The sequence below is a fragment of the Hibiscus syriacus genome, unplaced genomic scaffold, assembly GCF_006381635.1.
Source record: "Hibiscus syriacus cultivar Baekdansim isolate YM2019G1 unplaced genomic scaffold, ASM638163v2 tig00112503_pilon, whole genome shotgun sequence".
Taxonomy (NCBI): Eukaryota; Viridiplantae; Streptophyta; class Magnoliopsida; order Malvales; family Malvaceae; genus Hibiscus; species Hibiscus syriacus.
The window spans coordinates 2,373,332-2,389,749 of record NW_024063349.1 but is presented as its reverse complement, the minus strand read 5'-3'; the positions used below and the strand labels follow the sequence as shown (position 1 = coordinate 2,389,749).

Genomic DNA, 16,418 nt, shown 5'->3' with positions numbered 1-16,418 from the left:
TAAAATAAACAACAGTAAGCCCAAAAGAGGAAGATCTGGTTCAGCCCACCTGCTCTTCATTAACAATAACGCCATTCCAATTCATTGCAAAAAAGAAAAGAAAAAGAACCCAAAACTTGATGGTACTTTGATTTAATTCTCAGAGTAGTGAATTTTGATTCGTAGTTTCCAGTTTTGGTGTTTGCAGGAGCGGTTGGAGATGAATATACGATGCTTCCAGCGGAATTTTTCTGCTGCTTTGCCTCCTTTGGTTCCCTTGCAGCTTCCGTCTCCTAGTTAATGTCTTCTTCCCTTGTTTTTGCTAATTCGTTGATTTACATTTTAAGGTATATACGCAATCAATTGAAATGGATTTTTCTCTTTTCTTTTCTTTTTGGGTGACAACCATGGATGCTATTTGGTTTTAAACTTTTTTGTTCATTTGTTTTATGTTTCAAGGGAAACCCATCTTTGGTACATATTGCCTGATGAGGTGAAGAGTTGGGGTCTTTTAAATCAGTATTCTGAACTCTTATCCCCATGTGAAATAGAGAGTGTTAACCGAATGCGTGGAGACCAACTAAAGAAAAGAGCTCTTCTTGCTCGAGCCTTGGTTCGCACTACCATTGCCAGATGTAGGTTTTCTTGTTTTTCCATATTGTTCTTTTTCTTAGGCTGTTTTATGAAGTGATCAAAGACAATCAATATATCTGATGATATTTTTATCCATACCATTTTGCTCTGTCTTTCAAGGTTAATTGACACTTCAAGCAAAATTACCATGTGGTTGGTGCTGCTATGCTTTTTTGTTAGTCAGAACCAAACCAATTTCTTAAAGTTTACGAAGTTAAAGTGGTCATTTTGAACCCATTGAGTGAACTCAATGGTAAAAGGGAATGTCCTTCTATCTAAAGGATTTGTGTTCGTACAGCTGCATTGCAGGATGTGTGTGCATTGCCAATGATTAAGAAAATTCTGAATAGTTACTATCTCGTCTTGTAATCTCCCCAGACTACTAAAAAATTATTCATTTTTGTTCAATATATTGCTGATTTATAATCCTAATACTTGATCTGATTTTCCCTTCGACATGCGGAGTTTCAAGCTATTACTTACAGTTCCGGTCTAGATTCACACTTTCAAACAAAAGCAATAGTCTTGTCATTATTTTCCGAGTATCTTTTAGCATCGTGTGTACTTTGTTTCAGTGGTTTACCACCAATTGCTAGCTAACAATACGTTGTGAAGATTTGTATCTGCAAAGAAACGTTTTTTCGGCGAGCATTTCTTGGGGACTCAAGATTTTTATTGTCATAAAACATGCTTTGCATAGGCCACTTGCATAGTTTTTGTATTGCTAGATCAGACAAATTGTCAAATGAATCCCAGATCTTTGAAATTTAGGAAGAATACGTACGGGAAGCCTGAGGTAATATCTATCTTGGATTTGCAATCATTTTTTGTTCAAGGGCATTGGTTTAATACCTGTCTGATTCATATTGTTGAATATCATTTTATGGTCTTGTTTATCTTAGGTGTTCTTTGTTCCGCATTCAAATAGGTGGAGTGGCGAAACGAGGACAACTTCGGCCCACTGCCATTGCATTTTAATCTCTCACACACATCTACTATGATTGCTTGTGGTGTCACAGTAAATGTGCCAGTAAGTCCTATATGTTGTTTAATTATTGTTATGAGATTTCATATACATCTGGTTTTAACAATAGGTATGTTTGGCTTGTTGTTTTGAAGTTCTATTCCTATGCATTCTTAAACTCGATGTTGTTTGTTTTCAATAATTGTAGATTGGCATTGATATCGAAGAGAAGCAACGAAGGACAAAAAACAATTTAATAGCCTTCGCTCGACGCTATTTTTCGGCTTACGAAGTGAAAGTTTTAACTTCTATATCAGAACCTGAAGTTCAGCGTCAGGAGTTTATCAAATTATGGACACTCAAAGTAATCAAGATACTAATACTGATTCTGTCTTGAAGCATGACAAATGTAACATGCTTTTCTTTTTCTTTTTCTAATTGTTCTGCAATCTGATTCCTATTTCCAGGAGGCATATGTAAAAGCATTGGGAAAAGGCTTTTTGGCTGTACCTTTCAAGACCTTCACTATTCGATTTAGGAACACTACTACGCGGGACTTTCATCCTCCTGGAAGTTCAGTTTCTGAGGTTTTTACAACTTGGTATATATGGAATATAAATAGAGAAACGACATCATTGAACGTTTATGAATGAATTGTATCGGGAGTTTTTTATTAACACCGGTCACGTTGACAAGCATCTGATATAATTGTTGAATCACCTGATGACCCCACGAATCCTACGAACAATTGGCAATTCGCACTCCTGGAAGTGTCTGGTTCTCACCATGGTGCCATTTGTATAGAAAAGGATAGAATTGCTGGAGGTAAGATTCTGATAATTGGTTTAAGATGGTCGTGGAATACATGTTTGCTAAAACTTCAACATTTTGTTTGCGTGAAGCAAATGCACTGATGAAACTGTCTCTGGAAAACCGTTCCATTCGTTGAAGATGTTTGTCTCCGGAACCGACGCAATCATAGACCTAGGTCACATAATTGAGCAATAGCAGCAATACACTGGAATGGTGAAACTAATGTAACATTATAAAATTTGACGACGTTGTAATCTGTATTATCCGCAACTACTGTTTTGAGACTTGAGTAGAAGAAATCAATGCATTGATTCTGAATCGATCTTCATACTGCATACTTTCTATAACTTACAGAAAACAAAATCCTTCCATGGTGGATCAGGGATGCACATTGGAAGCCTCAAAGTGAGTATTACCAGTAGTCTTTGCATGAACATGTTCCATCCCTGAAATGGTGAAAACGGGTTGCATCTCGAACAACAAGTTGACGATCCACAATCTTACTGACACCCTTGAGAAATAAATGGCAATCTTCACATACTCTTAGGTTCTTTATCACAACAATCTCTGTTCCCGGCTCTGAGTTCAACAATCCAAACACAATTGCCAACTTTTCACTATGAACACCCATCCCAAGTAAATGTTCTTTGTTCCTCCTTTCTTCATTGCCTTTGCAGTCATCAAGTTTCTTCACCAAACTTTCCAGGTTATCTACCATTCTATATATCTCCTCTTTTGAGGATGACTTCTATCTCCGGCTAAGAAAAGATGAACTCTCCCTTTATACTCGAGATAGCTAAATCCCGGATCCTTTTTTAGCTTTCGATCTCTCATCATTACTCTAACTTTCAATACTCCCTCCAAATTATCGGCTTCTGAATAAATATTGGATAGCAGAACATAATAACCGATGTTTGTGGGCTCAAACTCGATAATCCGTTCAAAAGCCAGCTCCGCTATCTCTACATTTCGGTGAATTTTGCAGGCACCCAAAAGGGCTCCCAGACTGCTCCATCTGGCTTTACCTGCATTGATTTAATTAGCTCCAAAGCTTCGTTTAGGCGACCAGCCCGACCTAGAAGATCCACCATACAAGAATAATGCTCTGGACCTGGCTGCAAACGATGCTTCATCTTCATTTCGGAAAAATAATCCAAGCCTTTTTCAGTCAACCCTGCATGACTACATGCACATAAAACACTCACAAATGCAGGACCATCAGGTTGGATACCACTCTTAATCATCCCATCGAATAACTCCACCGTAGTCTCTCCATATCCATGCATTCCATATCCACCTATAATCGCTGTCCATGAAACCACAGTTTTCACAGGCATGCAATCAAAAACAGCTGCGCTTTAACCAAATTACCACACCTAGCATACATATTAATCAGGGCATTGTTTAAAAACGGATTAAGACCGAGTCCACCAGACTCTATTCGCTGTTCAACCTCACGGCCAACACTAATAGCACCAAGGTGCGCACAAGATGATAAAACCCCAACAAATGTAACAGCATCCGGACGAACTCCGGCACCTTCCATTTCTTATAGAGTTCCAAAACATTAGCCGCGAGCCCATTCTGTGCGTACCCTGAAATCATAGCATTCCAAGTAATCAAACCCTTCTCGGGCATTTCATCAAACAAATTCCTTCCCAACTCAATGTCCCCGCATTTCACGTACATTGTAAGTAAACAATTAGCAACAGAGAAATCAAGATTAAACCCTAACTTCACACAACAACAATGAAAAGACATCCCTAAACTTATGTACCCGGGTTCCGAAAGCACCGGAATCAAACCCAACATTGTAATTGAATTAACAGGGAGACCATTTCCATCATTCTACTAAACAAAGCAATAACATCAAAAACCCGAGAATTTAACGCGTACCCGGAAATCAAAGCGTTGTAGCAAACCGTTAATTGATTCGATATCGGGTTTTCATCGAACACCTTGCGGGCGTTTACGAGGGAATTGAATTTGCAATACATTGAGATGAGAGAAGTGATAACAAAGGGTTCCGGGGAGCACCCGGACTTGATGACCTGGCAGTGGAGTTGTTGGCCGGAGAAAGGAAGGTGAAGGGAACCGGAGGATTTGAGAGCGAAAGGGAAAGAGAAGGCGTTTGGAGTGGAACCGCAACGCAGCATTTGGCGGTAGAGAGTCAGAGCTTGAAGGTATTGGCATTGCTTTGCCAACTCTCTTAACTGAGTGTTCCATGGAATCCAAGTCATAGAAGAAAAAAAAGGAAACGGCGGCGAATGCCGTTTTTACCGTTTATAAGTTGGGGGAGAGAAGAAAGAGCACTAAAACGCTGCGTGGAGAGTGATGGACACGTAATGCTGTGCTATTGGACTTAAACTCGGGCGTAAAATAAAAATGTTGAACCGCGTGGCAGGGGATTCAAGAAGAAGATAATGGATTATATCTAATCAGAAAGAAGCGATAAAAAAGAGTTAAATGTAGGGGCAATGGAAGCCATGAAACTTTCGAGCGTCGCAGCCGGCAAATTCTCGGTGTCTTCGGGCTCCTTTCCAGCCAACCGGTGCTTCTACAACAGTCCGAGAAACTCAACTAAACTTGGGAGTTCATGGAGTACTTGTTCCAGCAATTACGCTTCCCTTTCTTGCAGGAATTACTTCACTGTAAGTAAAAGGAACTCGACAGTTTTAAAGTACCTATATTGTGTTTGGTTTTCTAGGAAATGCATAGAAAAAAAGCAAAGAAATAAGCTTCCTTTCGCTCGTTCAATTTCTAAAGCTTTTTTCTCTTTTTGGTTTGGATTGCAGAGAGTGATATGGGGGTGGGTAAATTCCAAGACTGTTACTTTTAGGAGAGAAACGCGAGGTGTTGTGAGAGCTGAAATGTTTGGTCAGCTGACGAGTGGCCTCGAAGCTGCTTGGACCAAACTTAAAGGAGAAGGTTTGCCCCTTTCCCTCTCAAAAGCTAGATCATAAGAGAGAAGTGTTTTAATCATTAAAAAAAGATTTTCTTTTTATTTATTAATAACCAAACGTGGGTGGTGAAATTGTCGTGTTTCAGAGGTTTTGACAAAGGAGAATATTGTGGAGCCAATGCGTGATATTAGGAGAGCTCTTTTGGAAGCAGATGTAAGTGACTGAGTTGGTTCTGGAAAATTCTTGGGGGTTTTCTTCAATTTTCACTTTGTAATTAACGTATTAACAACACTTTGGTGTCTTTCCATAGGTGAGTCTTCCTGTTGTTAGAAGGTTTGTCCAAGCTGTAAGTGACCAGGCTGTTGGAGTTGGTCTTATTCGAGGGGTGAAACCAGATCAACAATTGGTTAAGGTATGATCTTTCTATCAACCAAACGAACTTTGCTAAGTAATTCTCTAAGAAAAGCTTTTATGTATTCGCTTAACATGTTTGGTTGAGCAGGATCTTGCATTTATTCTTTCTAAAAAAAACCAGAACTATTTTATTGTTTCTGATGTTTTGATTTGTACAAACCACATATGTCTTCCTTTGTTGTAGATTGTACATGATGAGTTGGTGAAATTGATGGGAGGAGAGGTTTTTGAACTGGTGTTTTCAAAATCTGCCCCCACTGTTATATTATTAGCTGGTCTGCAGGGAGTTGGGAAGACAACCGTTTGTGCGAAGTTAGCTAATTATCTTAAGAAACAGGTTCCATCTGTATTATCACGTATAGATAATTTCAGCATTTCGTTAAGCCTCAATTGACAATGGAGCATAATGTTGACTACAGGGTAAGAGTTGCATGCTTATTGCTGGAGATGTGTATAGACCTGCTGCTATCGACCAACTTGTTATTCTGGGTGAACAGGTATAGGACTTCATTGTCAATAAAATTTCAGAGAAGATATTTTGATTGCTAAGTCAAATATGCTTGCTGTTAGCTCTAGAGTCTATAGTGGCACTTTCATCTCCTGATGTTCTTGCCTTGTAAGGTGAAAACACCTTGTTTTACATTCTCTTAGCACCAAGATGGGGGAATGCAGACTTAAATTTCTTGTTGGAGATGTCATTAGTTTGCACATATCACCGATTACCATTCACTATGACAGAACAAAAGAAACAAAAGTAGCTATAATAGACGCTTTCTAGCATAAAGGTTATCTTGTTAAACATTTTCTGAATGATTTTCAATTGAAGTGGAATTATTTTTGGTTTCAAATGAGTTAAAATTACCAGACTTATGAGTGATGAGATAATGCAAGTAATCAATCCTGTTTCATATTTCTCCTTATTGCTTTGCCTCTTGACCATTTCTAATTTTTAAATTGTTGATTGGCTATCACAATTATATTTACCCATCATTAGGTTGTTTCTCTTCAACCAAAAAGATTCTCATAATATGTTGTAGCTTGTGACAGGTGGGAGTTCCTGTTTATACAGAGGGAACTGAGGTTAAACCATCTGAAATAGCAAAGCAAGGTTAGAAGAGGCCAAAAAGAAGAAGATAGATGTAGTGATAATGGATACTGCGGGACGGCTCCAGGTATCATTAGCATCTATCATTTTTAGTGACCTAACTGATGCAACATCCTCAGGTTAATTGTTCATGCAAATTCTTTTCTTGTGTTGAACAGATAGATAAAGGAATGATGGATGAGTTGAAAGATGTGAAGAAAGTGCTGAATCCCACAGAAGTTTTGCTGGTTGTGGATGCAATGACTGGCCAAGAAGCTGCTGGTACTCAGACTTCAAACTTGCTTTTCCAATAATCCCACTGTCTTTATCTCATTCATTCTCGAGTGTTTTTTGTTCTATAAAATTTCGTTTTTCATATTATGTATTGTTAAGCAGTGCTATCCTGTGGTTTGTTAAATATTGGTTTTCCTGTGGTTTCATATTAAATTTGGGTCTCTCCACTAATTGGCAGTTGGTTTTGGTTTAGCATTGTATCAAAACTAGGTGTTGTTATGTTGTTGTTCCTGTCTACCCCAGGTTGATGACCCTGGGGCCGGGTGAGGTTGTTGACCTTGTCTAAGCCTAGTCTTAACATATATTACACATGAGGTATTGGATAGAATTTCTTCCTGAGTAATACATTGTGTTCATTTCAGTACTTATATATATAGAGCATGCATTTCATTCAAGCAGACCTGCAGCTGCTGATTGGCTAGATGTTCTACTTAAAATGTCTGGATGCTGGAGAATTCACTTGCAAATATTCTTGGAGTTTTATCATTTGGACACGTTTGATTGATTGTCCATATCTGTGTATCTATTTACCTGCTTAATTTAGATATTGTCAAGCTCATGACTGTGGCAAGACCATGACATACTTCTCTTCATGTTCTTTTGTGAATTCACAGCCTTGGTCACAACATTCAATGTTGAGATAGGGATTACTGGTGCCATTTTAACAAAGCTAGATGGAGATTCTAGAGGTGGTGCAGCTTTGAGCGTTAAAGAGGTTTGCCGTACTATTTTCTTTGGTTTTCTTCACTTGGAGTGTGTGACTTTATGTGATAGACTCTCTTCCTTGGGGAAAATATTTGATATTTAAGCATCTGGAAATAGTGGCAGTAGTGATCAATGATATTTGTTCTATATTATGGAATGTTATAGGTGTCTGGGAAGCCAATCAAGCTTGTAGGACGTGGAGAGCGCATGGAGGACCTTGAACCTTTCTATCCAGATCGTATGGCTGGACGCATCTTGGGAATGGGAGACGTTCTCTCATTTGTTGAGAAGGCACAAGAAGTTGTGAGTTTTAATAAATTTCATCTCATATTTATTTAAGTAAAACACATCAAGATAAGTTTTTAATCAAAATGTCTGTTCAGATGCGCCAAGAAGATGCTGAAGAGTTGCAAAAGAAGATAATGAGTGCAAAGTTTGACTTTAATGATTTCCTAAAGCAGACCCGTGCAGTTGCTCGGATGGGTTCTATGACTCGTGTTATTGGTATGATTCCTGGCATGGGAAAGGTATGAAAGTCGGGTTTCCTTTCCTACTCTTTCTTGTTTCTTGTTATGTTGAAAGTTGGGTTTCCTTTCCTACTCTTTCTTGGTCCGTTGAGATTACTGTTACTGCTAGAAGAGTAGTCTTGTGTATCTCAGTCAATTGTTTCCAAACAGGTAACCCCAGCCCAAGTTCGAGAAGCAGAGAAGAATTTGAAATTAATGGAGTCAATGATTGAAGCCATGACACCAGGTCTATTTTAGCTGCATTTACCGTGGCACTTTTGAAGGATGAAACTTAACCCGACATATCACTTTCTTATTTTAAAATTTCTTTGGTTAAGCTTGACCTAGCTTCTTTCACGATTAAGCGGTATTGCACCTTCAGACATGATCCCATTTTTCTGAAATAATGAAGCCATATTGCTCTACCTTGTGTTTTACTAGTACATACTTTTACTTGGTTTCTGCTGATAGGAGGGTATAGACTACGAACAACTGAGTATCCATGGAAAGCGACATTGTTCTAGTCCCTTGATGACGCACTTGAAACTAACAACTTTATCTGGACCATGTCTGTTTATCGTTATATTGGTGGGTTGAGTTATGTGCAACCACATCATTACAACGTTTCCATGGACTGGCCGGCCTATTTAACAATGAACTTCTTGCTTTTTCCAAATGGCTTAAATCAGTGTGGCACACTAACATTTTGCCTCTACGAGGTTGTTTCTGCAACTTATTAATTAGCATTGATGATTATCGTGTTGATCTTCGGAGATTATCCGAGCTCGATGAGAAGCCGAATTGGAACTTGACTGCCAACTTTTACAGAATTCGAGTCATCTCTTCTAAAGGGATCATTAGATTTTGTTGGCATCAATCATTACACTACATATTATGCAAGTGAAAATGCAACTAATACGATCGGTGATCTACTTAACGATGTTGTATCGGATGCCAATGCCTATGCTATACGGTGGCATTAAGAAAACAACTTATAAGTATCGTTGAATATGCCTGCTCTTACTTCAAAACATATTTTCTTGATTTGCTTCTTTTTTTTTTTTCCCTTTTCCTCTGAAATTGGTCTCTGTTAAACCTTTCATATTTATTTGCAGAGGAAAGGGAGAAGCCGGAGTTATTAGCCGAGTCTCCTCAAAGGAGGAAAAGAGTTGCTCAAGATTGTGGTAAAACAGAGCAGCAGGTATGAATTGCTGGTAGTTGTAGGCTTTTAAGATTTCGACAACTTCTAGACGGGGTAATTATCTGCTGTCAACACCAGGTGAGTCAACTTGTTGCTCAACTCTTCCAAATGCGTGTTCGCATGAAGAACTTGATGGGGATCATGGAGGGTGGATCTATTCCAACACTGAGCAATCTTGAGGATGCAATGAAAGCTGAACAAAAGGTGACTGTACATTCATACTTATTCCGACAGTTTCATGCGACTATAAGCTCATTTATGATCGATGAATTTCTAACAGAACTTGTATGACAATTCAAATGATTTTTAGGCAAGATTTATTCTGTAATAATTGATGTTTGCGTTGTTTCTCACTATGCATAAGGCCCCTCCTGGTACTGCAAGAAGAAAGAGGAAATCAGAATCAAGAAGGCAATTTGCAGACTCAACATCGACAAGGCCAAGTCCGCGTGGTTTTGGTGCAAAGAACTAGGAGTCTGAAGAATTTCAGGATCCCTCGTTATTTACTTCTCGATTAAACCGAGTTTCCGAGCTTTCTTAAGAGCTATGAAAACTTGTTGCGTTTTGTTCATTAGTGAGAAATTCATGGGTGATCATCACCATCCTGAACATTTCAATGTAACATTAGATGATATACACATGTTTTTAATTATTTTTAAGATCGGATATGATCCATATTGAACAAAAACAATTTTCATGGAAATCTAAACTATGTTATCATTGTTCTTGATTGAGATTGAACCATTTGAGGTGTCAATTAAGTTTTTAGTTTTTTTATTAAAGGTTCAGAATCATACTTGTTATGGTTAACCTTATCATTACAGTTTCAGTTAAATCCGACAAAAAACCAGGGACAGTTGAGAACAAATTAGAAAGTAGTTTAACACCCTACAAAAGCTCTGATTACAAGGATCTTGGTTATTGACACGTGCCTTTGCCTTTTTTTTAAATTCATATGAAATCTCAAGCCTTATTATATCAGTTTCTTTTCTCACTTTACCCTGTTCTTTCCATCAAAAAGGAAGATTTACTGGTTAACTTGAAAGGAAATTTAATAAAAATGGAAGATGAATTTTCTGATGCCTATAGTGAAACATTTCCGGCTGCCGGTGCTAACGCCGAGCTGAATCCCGGCCACGACAAGGACTTCAAGGAGGTTTCCTTGTCAAGTGAGAATAATGCTTCCCGAGATATCAAGGTAAATATATATATATATCGAAAATGAAAATGAACATTCTTCTTGGATTACTTTTCTGGGGTTTCAATATCCATGTTAAATCAAAATCAAGTTTAAAAACATGATTCAAGGCTTCCCAAAGTCCCTAAGGTCTAGATATTATTTTTCATGTCAAAGCAAAACTGGCATCAATTCTTGCTAACTCTGATTATTACAAACTTGGAAATGAAGGGAGGAGCTGAGCCACCACAAAAGAAAAAGGGAAGGCAAAACTCCATGCAGACGCTGAAAAAAGCCGTGTTAATTTCGACTGTGGCAGTGGCAGTGGCCGGAGTAGTCATTGCCATAACCAAGAAACTTAAAGAGAAGTGAACATATATTTATACATATACATGGTTGCAGGATGATGCAGCTAGCCAAAAGAGTGTTAAAATCTAGCAAATTCAATATTATTTTTTTCTGATCTCAAGTTATTTGTTTTAGATTTTTTTGCCCATGGGGGCTTCTCCTTATTTCATTCATACTAAAACATTGATTCAGAACTTCTCTCTATTACCACTTACATTTGTTAAGCTTTTAACTTCCGTATTAAGGGAACAACTCACAAATGCATTTGGACTAGTAAACATATATAAGAGATGTTGAAAAAAAAAAAGAAGTTTGGATATATTAAGTATTTAATACATAAATTAGTTCCCCATGCAATACATACAGTTGAATCAGAAGGCAAAACTTAAGAATAAAGCATTAGACAAACCCTAAGTAATGTAAAGTCCAATGTGGAAGGATTTCAATTTCCATCTTCTCCAACCTCCTGATAAGGACTGGAAGAAATGTTTGAGGCTTATCACGCAGTTGATCCACCATTGATCACCCTACTTTCCCATACAGTTTGGCTATGAAACTGAAATTGTATTCCGGAAAAAAGCTGTTCACATCCATCACCGTCGGATTCTGGATTACCCCATCCCTTATAGCTCTATCCAGCTTTGTTGCATTCTCCCTGGTGGAACGCATCTATGCCTTCCACATATCCATGATGAACAACTTGTCTTCTCTTTTGTTCAACTCCTTTTCAGCAGGGCTTATACAGTTATACTCTTTTCAGCGGGCGCCGTGAAGTACGATCCCTTACAAAAGCAAGTACGGTTGAGAACTTGTTTTTCAAGTTCAGTGGCACCCTTGCAACTAAGTCTTGCAATTTCTTCCGGAAGAACCTGATAGCTTTCTGTCAATATCCTATCATCAATCTCTTCATCCGCTTTCTTCTTCCGCACGTCATCCATCTTCCCATCATCAATCTCTTCTTCTTTCTTCTTCCCCACGTCATTCATCTTCCCATGATAGAGCTCCAAAACACAATCAAAATCATCCATGAAACTTGGGAAGTGATCGGCTATCTTCATCTTCAGATCAACCATTGTTATATTTCCTGTGCCGTAATCGTGAAGGCATCGCAGCAACATCAGATAATCTTCGAAACTGGTTTCCTCCTTAACTATTTCACAGAACCTTAACGCTTGATCCAGGTGATCCTTTTTGTTGAATGCATTGATATTTCCAAGGGAAGCAGGCCTCTTCCTTTTTCTGCGGCTCCCTTTTGATTCCCTTGATTCCAACTGAACCAGACTTTGTCACGGAATGGCTTCTTCTTTGAGAATCGTTGGCGGCAAGAAATGTTAAGTTCTTCCAAATGAGGCTTTTATAGTTTGGATGCTTTGACGTTTACTTAATATTCAACCGGGAAAAGTGTAAATGTTGAAGGAGTTTAACTTGGATTAGGTTAATACTAAAAATTAAGTTAATTTATTCATCATATTTTCTTATAAGCTATCATACTTGTAAGCTTATAGAGAATATAATACACTCATTAACACCAAATTATCTCTTTTCTAAAAAAAATCAATTTTAATAAGAGAAATTATTTGATACACGGCCGGTGTAAAATATAGTTTACACAACTATGTCTATTTTAATACTAAAATCTAATATCTAAAATCATATAATTTAAATCCTAAATTTCAACCTTTAAACCCTAAACTCTAAACCTTAAATCCTAAAACTCTACACATAAAACAAATGAAACTAATATAGTCATTATATAAATTAATTTTTAAACATGATGTATATAAAAAAATAATCCATTCAATAAACATAAAATAAAAAATTGTATAATTTTGTAATTGTCGTATGACTCAAGTAAGACGACAAGGTGTTTATGGACTTTTAAAATATTTTAGGGAAACATCGTGGAGGATAAAAGGTTCTTCAATCGTTCTTAGTGTATTAAATTACAGTTGTGATCACGGTTGCGGTTGTAGTGTCTTAGTTGTAGATGTTGTGGATGTACGATGTGATTTGTTTACTAAAATATAACTATGCTTTTTAAATTACAAACGCGATTGTGATGTCACGGTAATCATGCGACTGTTATGTTGCGTTGCAGCTTCAGCTTACTCATTCCCCCTCCTTCAAATTCAGTAGTCGGTAAGGATACACGATATGTAGTATGATAACCCTAATGCTTGATGTATAATGTGTTTATACATGCTTTTTTTTTTCCTAGTGAAATTTAGGTGATTCCATGATTGTTTTTGTAATAGCTTATCTTTGTCAATAACTTTCTAAGATATCTAATGGAGTTCATATGACTTTTGCCACACTTGAACCTAATCTGAACGAGTACAAGTCATTGTGAAGCACATGCTTATGGTCACAGTCACATATCATGCACTTGTTCTAAGTGCCGGAATTCAGAATCTGTCATTAGCTCGAACTCTTTGTATATGCATGCATACAGCAACAACAGTGGATCAAATGGTGTCATGCAAGGTTTGTGTAAAGCACACAATCAAGGCAAACCATATCATTCAATAAACAACAAAACAATCAATCTTTTACAATCAAGGCCTAAAACCCACTTTAGAGCCCCACTTCCCAAATAAGAAAAAAAATGGTTCTTCAAGATATCATTGTTACAGGCACAGCTTGAGAACAGATGAAATACCAATCATCTAATGGAAATACCGCATTCTACTGTATCAACAACAAATAGGACATTGTATCAATCCGTTTTCATTGCACTCACCACACCTTATCTTCTTCTGTTCCTTATCTAAAACTTTGCAGCTCCCATTGCATTGTTTACACATCACAAATCTCACACCTCCACAACCTTTACATCCGGGTACCGCCATGGGGATCCCTTCGAATAAGATTTCGAGCTTCCCTTCCTCTTCTAACTTTACAATCTCTTCCACTCCCCCAATCAACCTTCCTTTAACAAATACTAGAGGAACTTTCACTTCTTTTGTGCCTGTTAGCTTCCTCAACTCTTCTTTAAACCCCGAATCCATCGATATATCGCGCTCGAACGTTTGGATATGGTAGGATTCGATGATGGATCTCACCGTGTTGCATTCCTCAAAGGTCTTTCTAATCCCTCTCAATGTTGTAGTGTACACCACAACTGCATTTTCTCCACCTGCAAGGCATTTTGGCTCGAAATCTTGAAGAAGGGCCTTTGAGTCGTGAGATTTCTTCAATTTTCGGGTTTCGGGTTCGGGCGAAATTATCATCTTGATTTGTTCCTCTACTCCGGACGACTCTTTTTCGTGCAAAGCGACAACCTCAGGATCAAACAAGGGGCTAAACACTCTCCTCCTTGAAGAAAACCCCAAATCCCCACCTTGAACCCCTTCATTCCTGGTGCTTTTAACCGGATAACTCAACTTCAACACTGCTTTACACGAACTATCCATGGAATTATTTACTCCCAGTATCGATTTCGGGCTTCCCTTGTTCTCTTTCCCACCATACTTCTTCACTTTCAATGGAGAACCGATCTGATTCAAGAACTTGAGTGGACTTCTTTATACCTTTTTCCTTTACGAAAACATGAGATTTCGGACTCATTTTAACGAATCTACCTTCATCGAGATCTTCCATGAGTTCCAAGGCATTGATTACCTCTGGTTCTTCACGAGGAGGCGATTTCTTAACTCTCTTGATCTCTGGAAAACCATCTTCTTCTATTTGTTGCTGCAGTTCTTCATCTCTGTCGAGTTGAAGGACCCCGTACGTGCTCGATTTGAGAGAAACCACATGGTTAGTGTAGTCGCCTCCATTGTCGGGAAGAATTTCACTTTTGATCTCTTTCTTGACGTGTTTTGAAGAAACACACCCCATCGCTGAGAAGAATTTTCTTTGTTTTTCAGATGTTTTGCTCTGTTATTTTCAAGGAAAGAGAGGAGGAGTTATATCTAGTTTAAGGTTTTTGAATATTAACCGTTGTTGTCTGAGGACGGGCCCAACGGTCGATTTTTTCGAATGTCGCCTAGTGGGCTAGATCATGGGAATTTTTTGGTCGGGAGCCCCTGTAATTATGTCTTTTTTTGTTTTCCGTTTTGGCCTCTTCAATTTTCGTTATCACTTTAATGACCCCTTGACTTACCCATTGTTTTCTTCTTCGTCCTTTTATTGTTTTTTTTTCCTTCTGAATTTGAATTTATCAAATATTCTAATGCCACCAATTTCCCAGTTTTTTCCCCAAGCGTTCTTACTTTTTTCTTTAAAGATTTTAGCCATTTTTATAATTTTTTAAAAGAAATTCAATCAGCGTAAAATTAATATATATATTTTTTAATATAAGTAGCAAGTCTTATTAAAAAATGAAAATATACAAAATTACAATAAGGGTTTACAATTATCATCGTAAACTAAATATATAATTTAGACATTTTCCTATAGCATTGAAATTAGTCACTTTAAATCATATAAAAACCAAACATGGACAATGTTAAAAACTCAACCAAAAGAATTAAACAAAAAAATAGATATTGATTGTATCGGTAAACAAATCACAAAAGATGACTAATTTATTAAAAGACTACCGAGAGCCACAAATCTCCCGGCAAAATCAAACAAATAATACAAGTAGAATTTTTGTTTTGGAAATTAAGGGTAGTTGAGAATTATTTTGAAATCTAGGTCATTTCCTATCGTGCACGTGAAACTCGTCACATGAAGGTGACAGGTTTAGCACTTGTCACGTGGGGTAATGAGTTCCACACAATTTTGATCATTTGATATGGCGAGTTCTTTTTTTAATATATTTTATAAAATTCATCACCTCCACGTGACGAGTTTCACGTGCACTGTAACAAATGATCTAAATCTCAAAATAAATTTGAGGGAATCTTATTTTACTAATTAATTATTCGTCTGTATTATTTGCCTAATTTTGCCCTAATTTCCTAGCTTTTTTTCCAAGAGTGCTTACTTTTTTTTTCTTTAAAGATTTTAGCCATTTTTTATAATTCTTCAAAAGAAAATCAATCAACTTAAAATTAATATTTTATAGAATTATGCTATGAAAAGTATGAAAATGATAAGTACATAAAAATATACCTATCGTAGAATACATACATCATATTTTAATCCTTTAAAACCTATATTATGCTTTAAAATTTGCATTTATTGATCACTCTAATTATATCCTATGCTTTAAATTTTATATTTAATAAACACTCTAATTATATTCAATGCTTAGTTTTAAGTAACATACCAAATAGATTTTAAACTTTAATTTTTCAACACTTAATTTTTCAGTTGTGAAACCAAATCTTAATTTATGAACACTTTTCAAGTCAGTACGATGTTTTTACAAGGCTATACTATCTAGAAACTTATAAATAAAATTAGGATAAACTATACCAGTAGTCACTAAATTTTAGGATTTATCTC

The 16,418-nt window shown here is 37.1% G+C and overlaps 3 protein-coding genes and 2 pseudogenes across 5 annotated transcripts; 3 read left to right on the top strand and 2 right to left on the bottom strand.

Moving 5' to 3' along the window:
• Nucleotides 1-105: 105 nt before the first annotated feature.
• On the top strand, nucleotides 106-2,704 carry LOC120180837 (4'-phosphopantetheinyl transferase HetI-like). 3 transcript variants are annotated; one of them, XM_039186131.1, is made up of 8 exons: nucleotides 106-281; nucleotides 439-614; nucleotides 1,341-1,408; nucleotides 1,541-1,642; nucleotides 1,785-1,940; nucleotides 2,044-2,163; nucleotides 2,273-2,401; nucleotides 2,479-2,704. In XM_039186131.1, coding segments are annotated over exons 1-7 (636 nt in total). In that variant the 5' UTR covers nucleotides 106-279; the 3' UTR covers nucleotides 2,285-2,401; nucleotides 2,479-2,704. The 3 variants fall into 3 exon arrangements, with proteins under 3 accessions (XP_039042062.1, XP_039042060.1, XP_039042061.1); XM_039186129.1 differs by having other exon boundaries at nucleotides 2,044-2,401; XM_039186130.1 differs by having other exon boundaries at nucleotides 2,044-2,704.
• On the bottom strand, nucleotides 2,698-4,778 carry LOC120180834 (annotated as a pseudogene).
• Nucleotides 4,779-4,866: 88 nt separating this feature from the next.
• LOC120180835 (signal recognition particle 54 kDa protein, chloroplastic-like) lies at nucleotides 4,867-10,253 on the top strand. Its single transcript, XM_039186127.1, is given in 16 exon segments — nucleotides 4,867-5,040; nucleotides 5,185-5,317; nucleotides 5,438-5,505; nucleotides 5,603-5,704; nucleotides 5,891-6,043; nucleotides 6,126-6,203; nucleotides 6,754-6,814; nucleotides 6,817-6,878; nucleotides 6,970-7,072; nucleotides 7,699-7,799; nucleotides 7,955-8,092; nucleotides 8,173-8,316; nucleotides 8,467-8,542; nucleotides 9,411-9,496; nucleotides 9,575-9,700; nucleotides 9,861-10,253. Coding segments are annotated over 16 exon segments (1,713 nt in total). The 3' UTR covers nucleotides 9,969-10,253.
• Nucleotides 10,254-10,290: 37 nt separating this feature from the next.
• Nucleotides 10,291-11,168, top strand: LOC120180838. Its single transcript, XM_039186132.1, has 2 exons — nucleotides 10,291-10,694; nucleotides 10,905-11,168. The coding sequence occupies exons 1-2, from the start codon at nucleotides 10,452-10,454 to the stop codon at nucleotides 11,043-11,045; spliced, it is 384 nt and encodes a 127-aa protein (XP_039042063.1). The 5' UTR covers nucleotides 10,291-10,451; the 3' UTR covers nucleotides 11,046-11,168.
• Nucleotides 11,169-13,607: 2,439 nt separating this feature from the next.
• On the bottom strand, nucleotides 13,608-14,892 carry LOC120180904 (annotated as a pseudogene).
• Nucleotides 14,893-16,418: the final 1,526 nt, after the last annotated feature.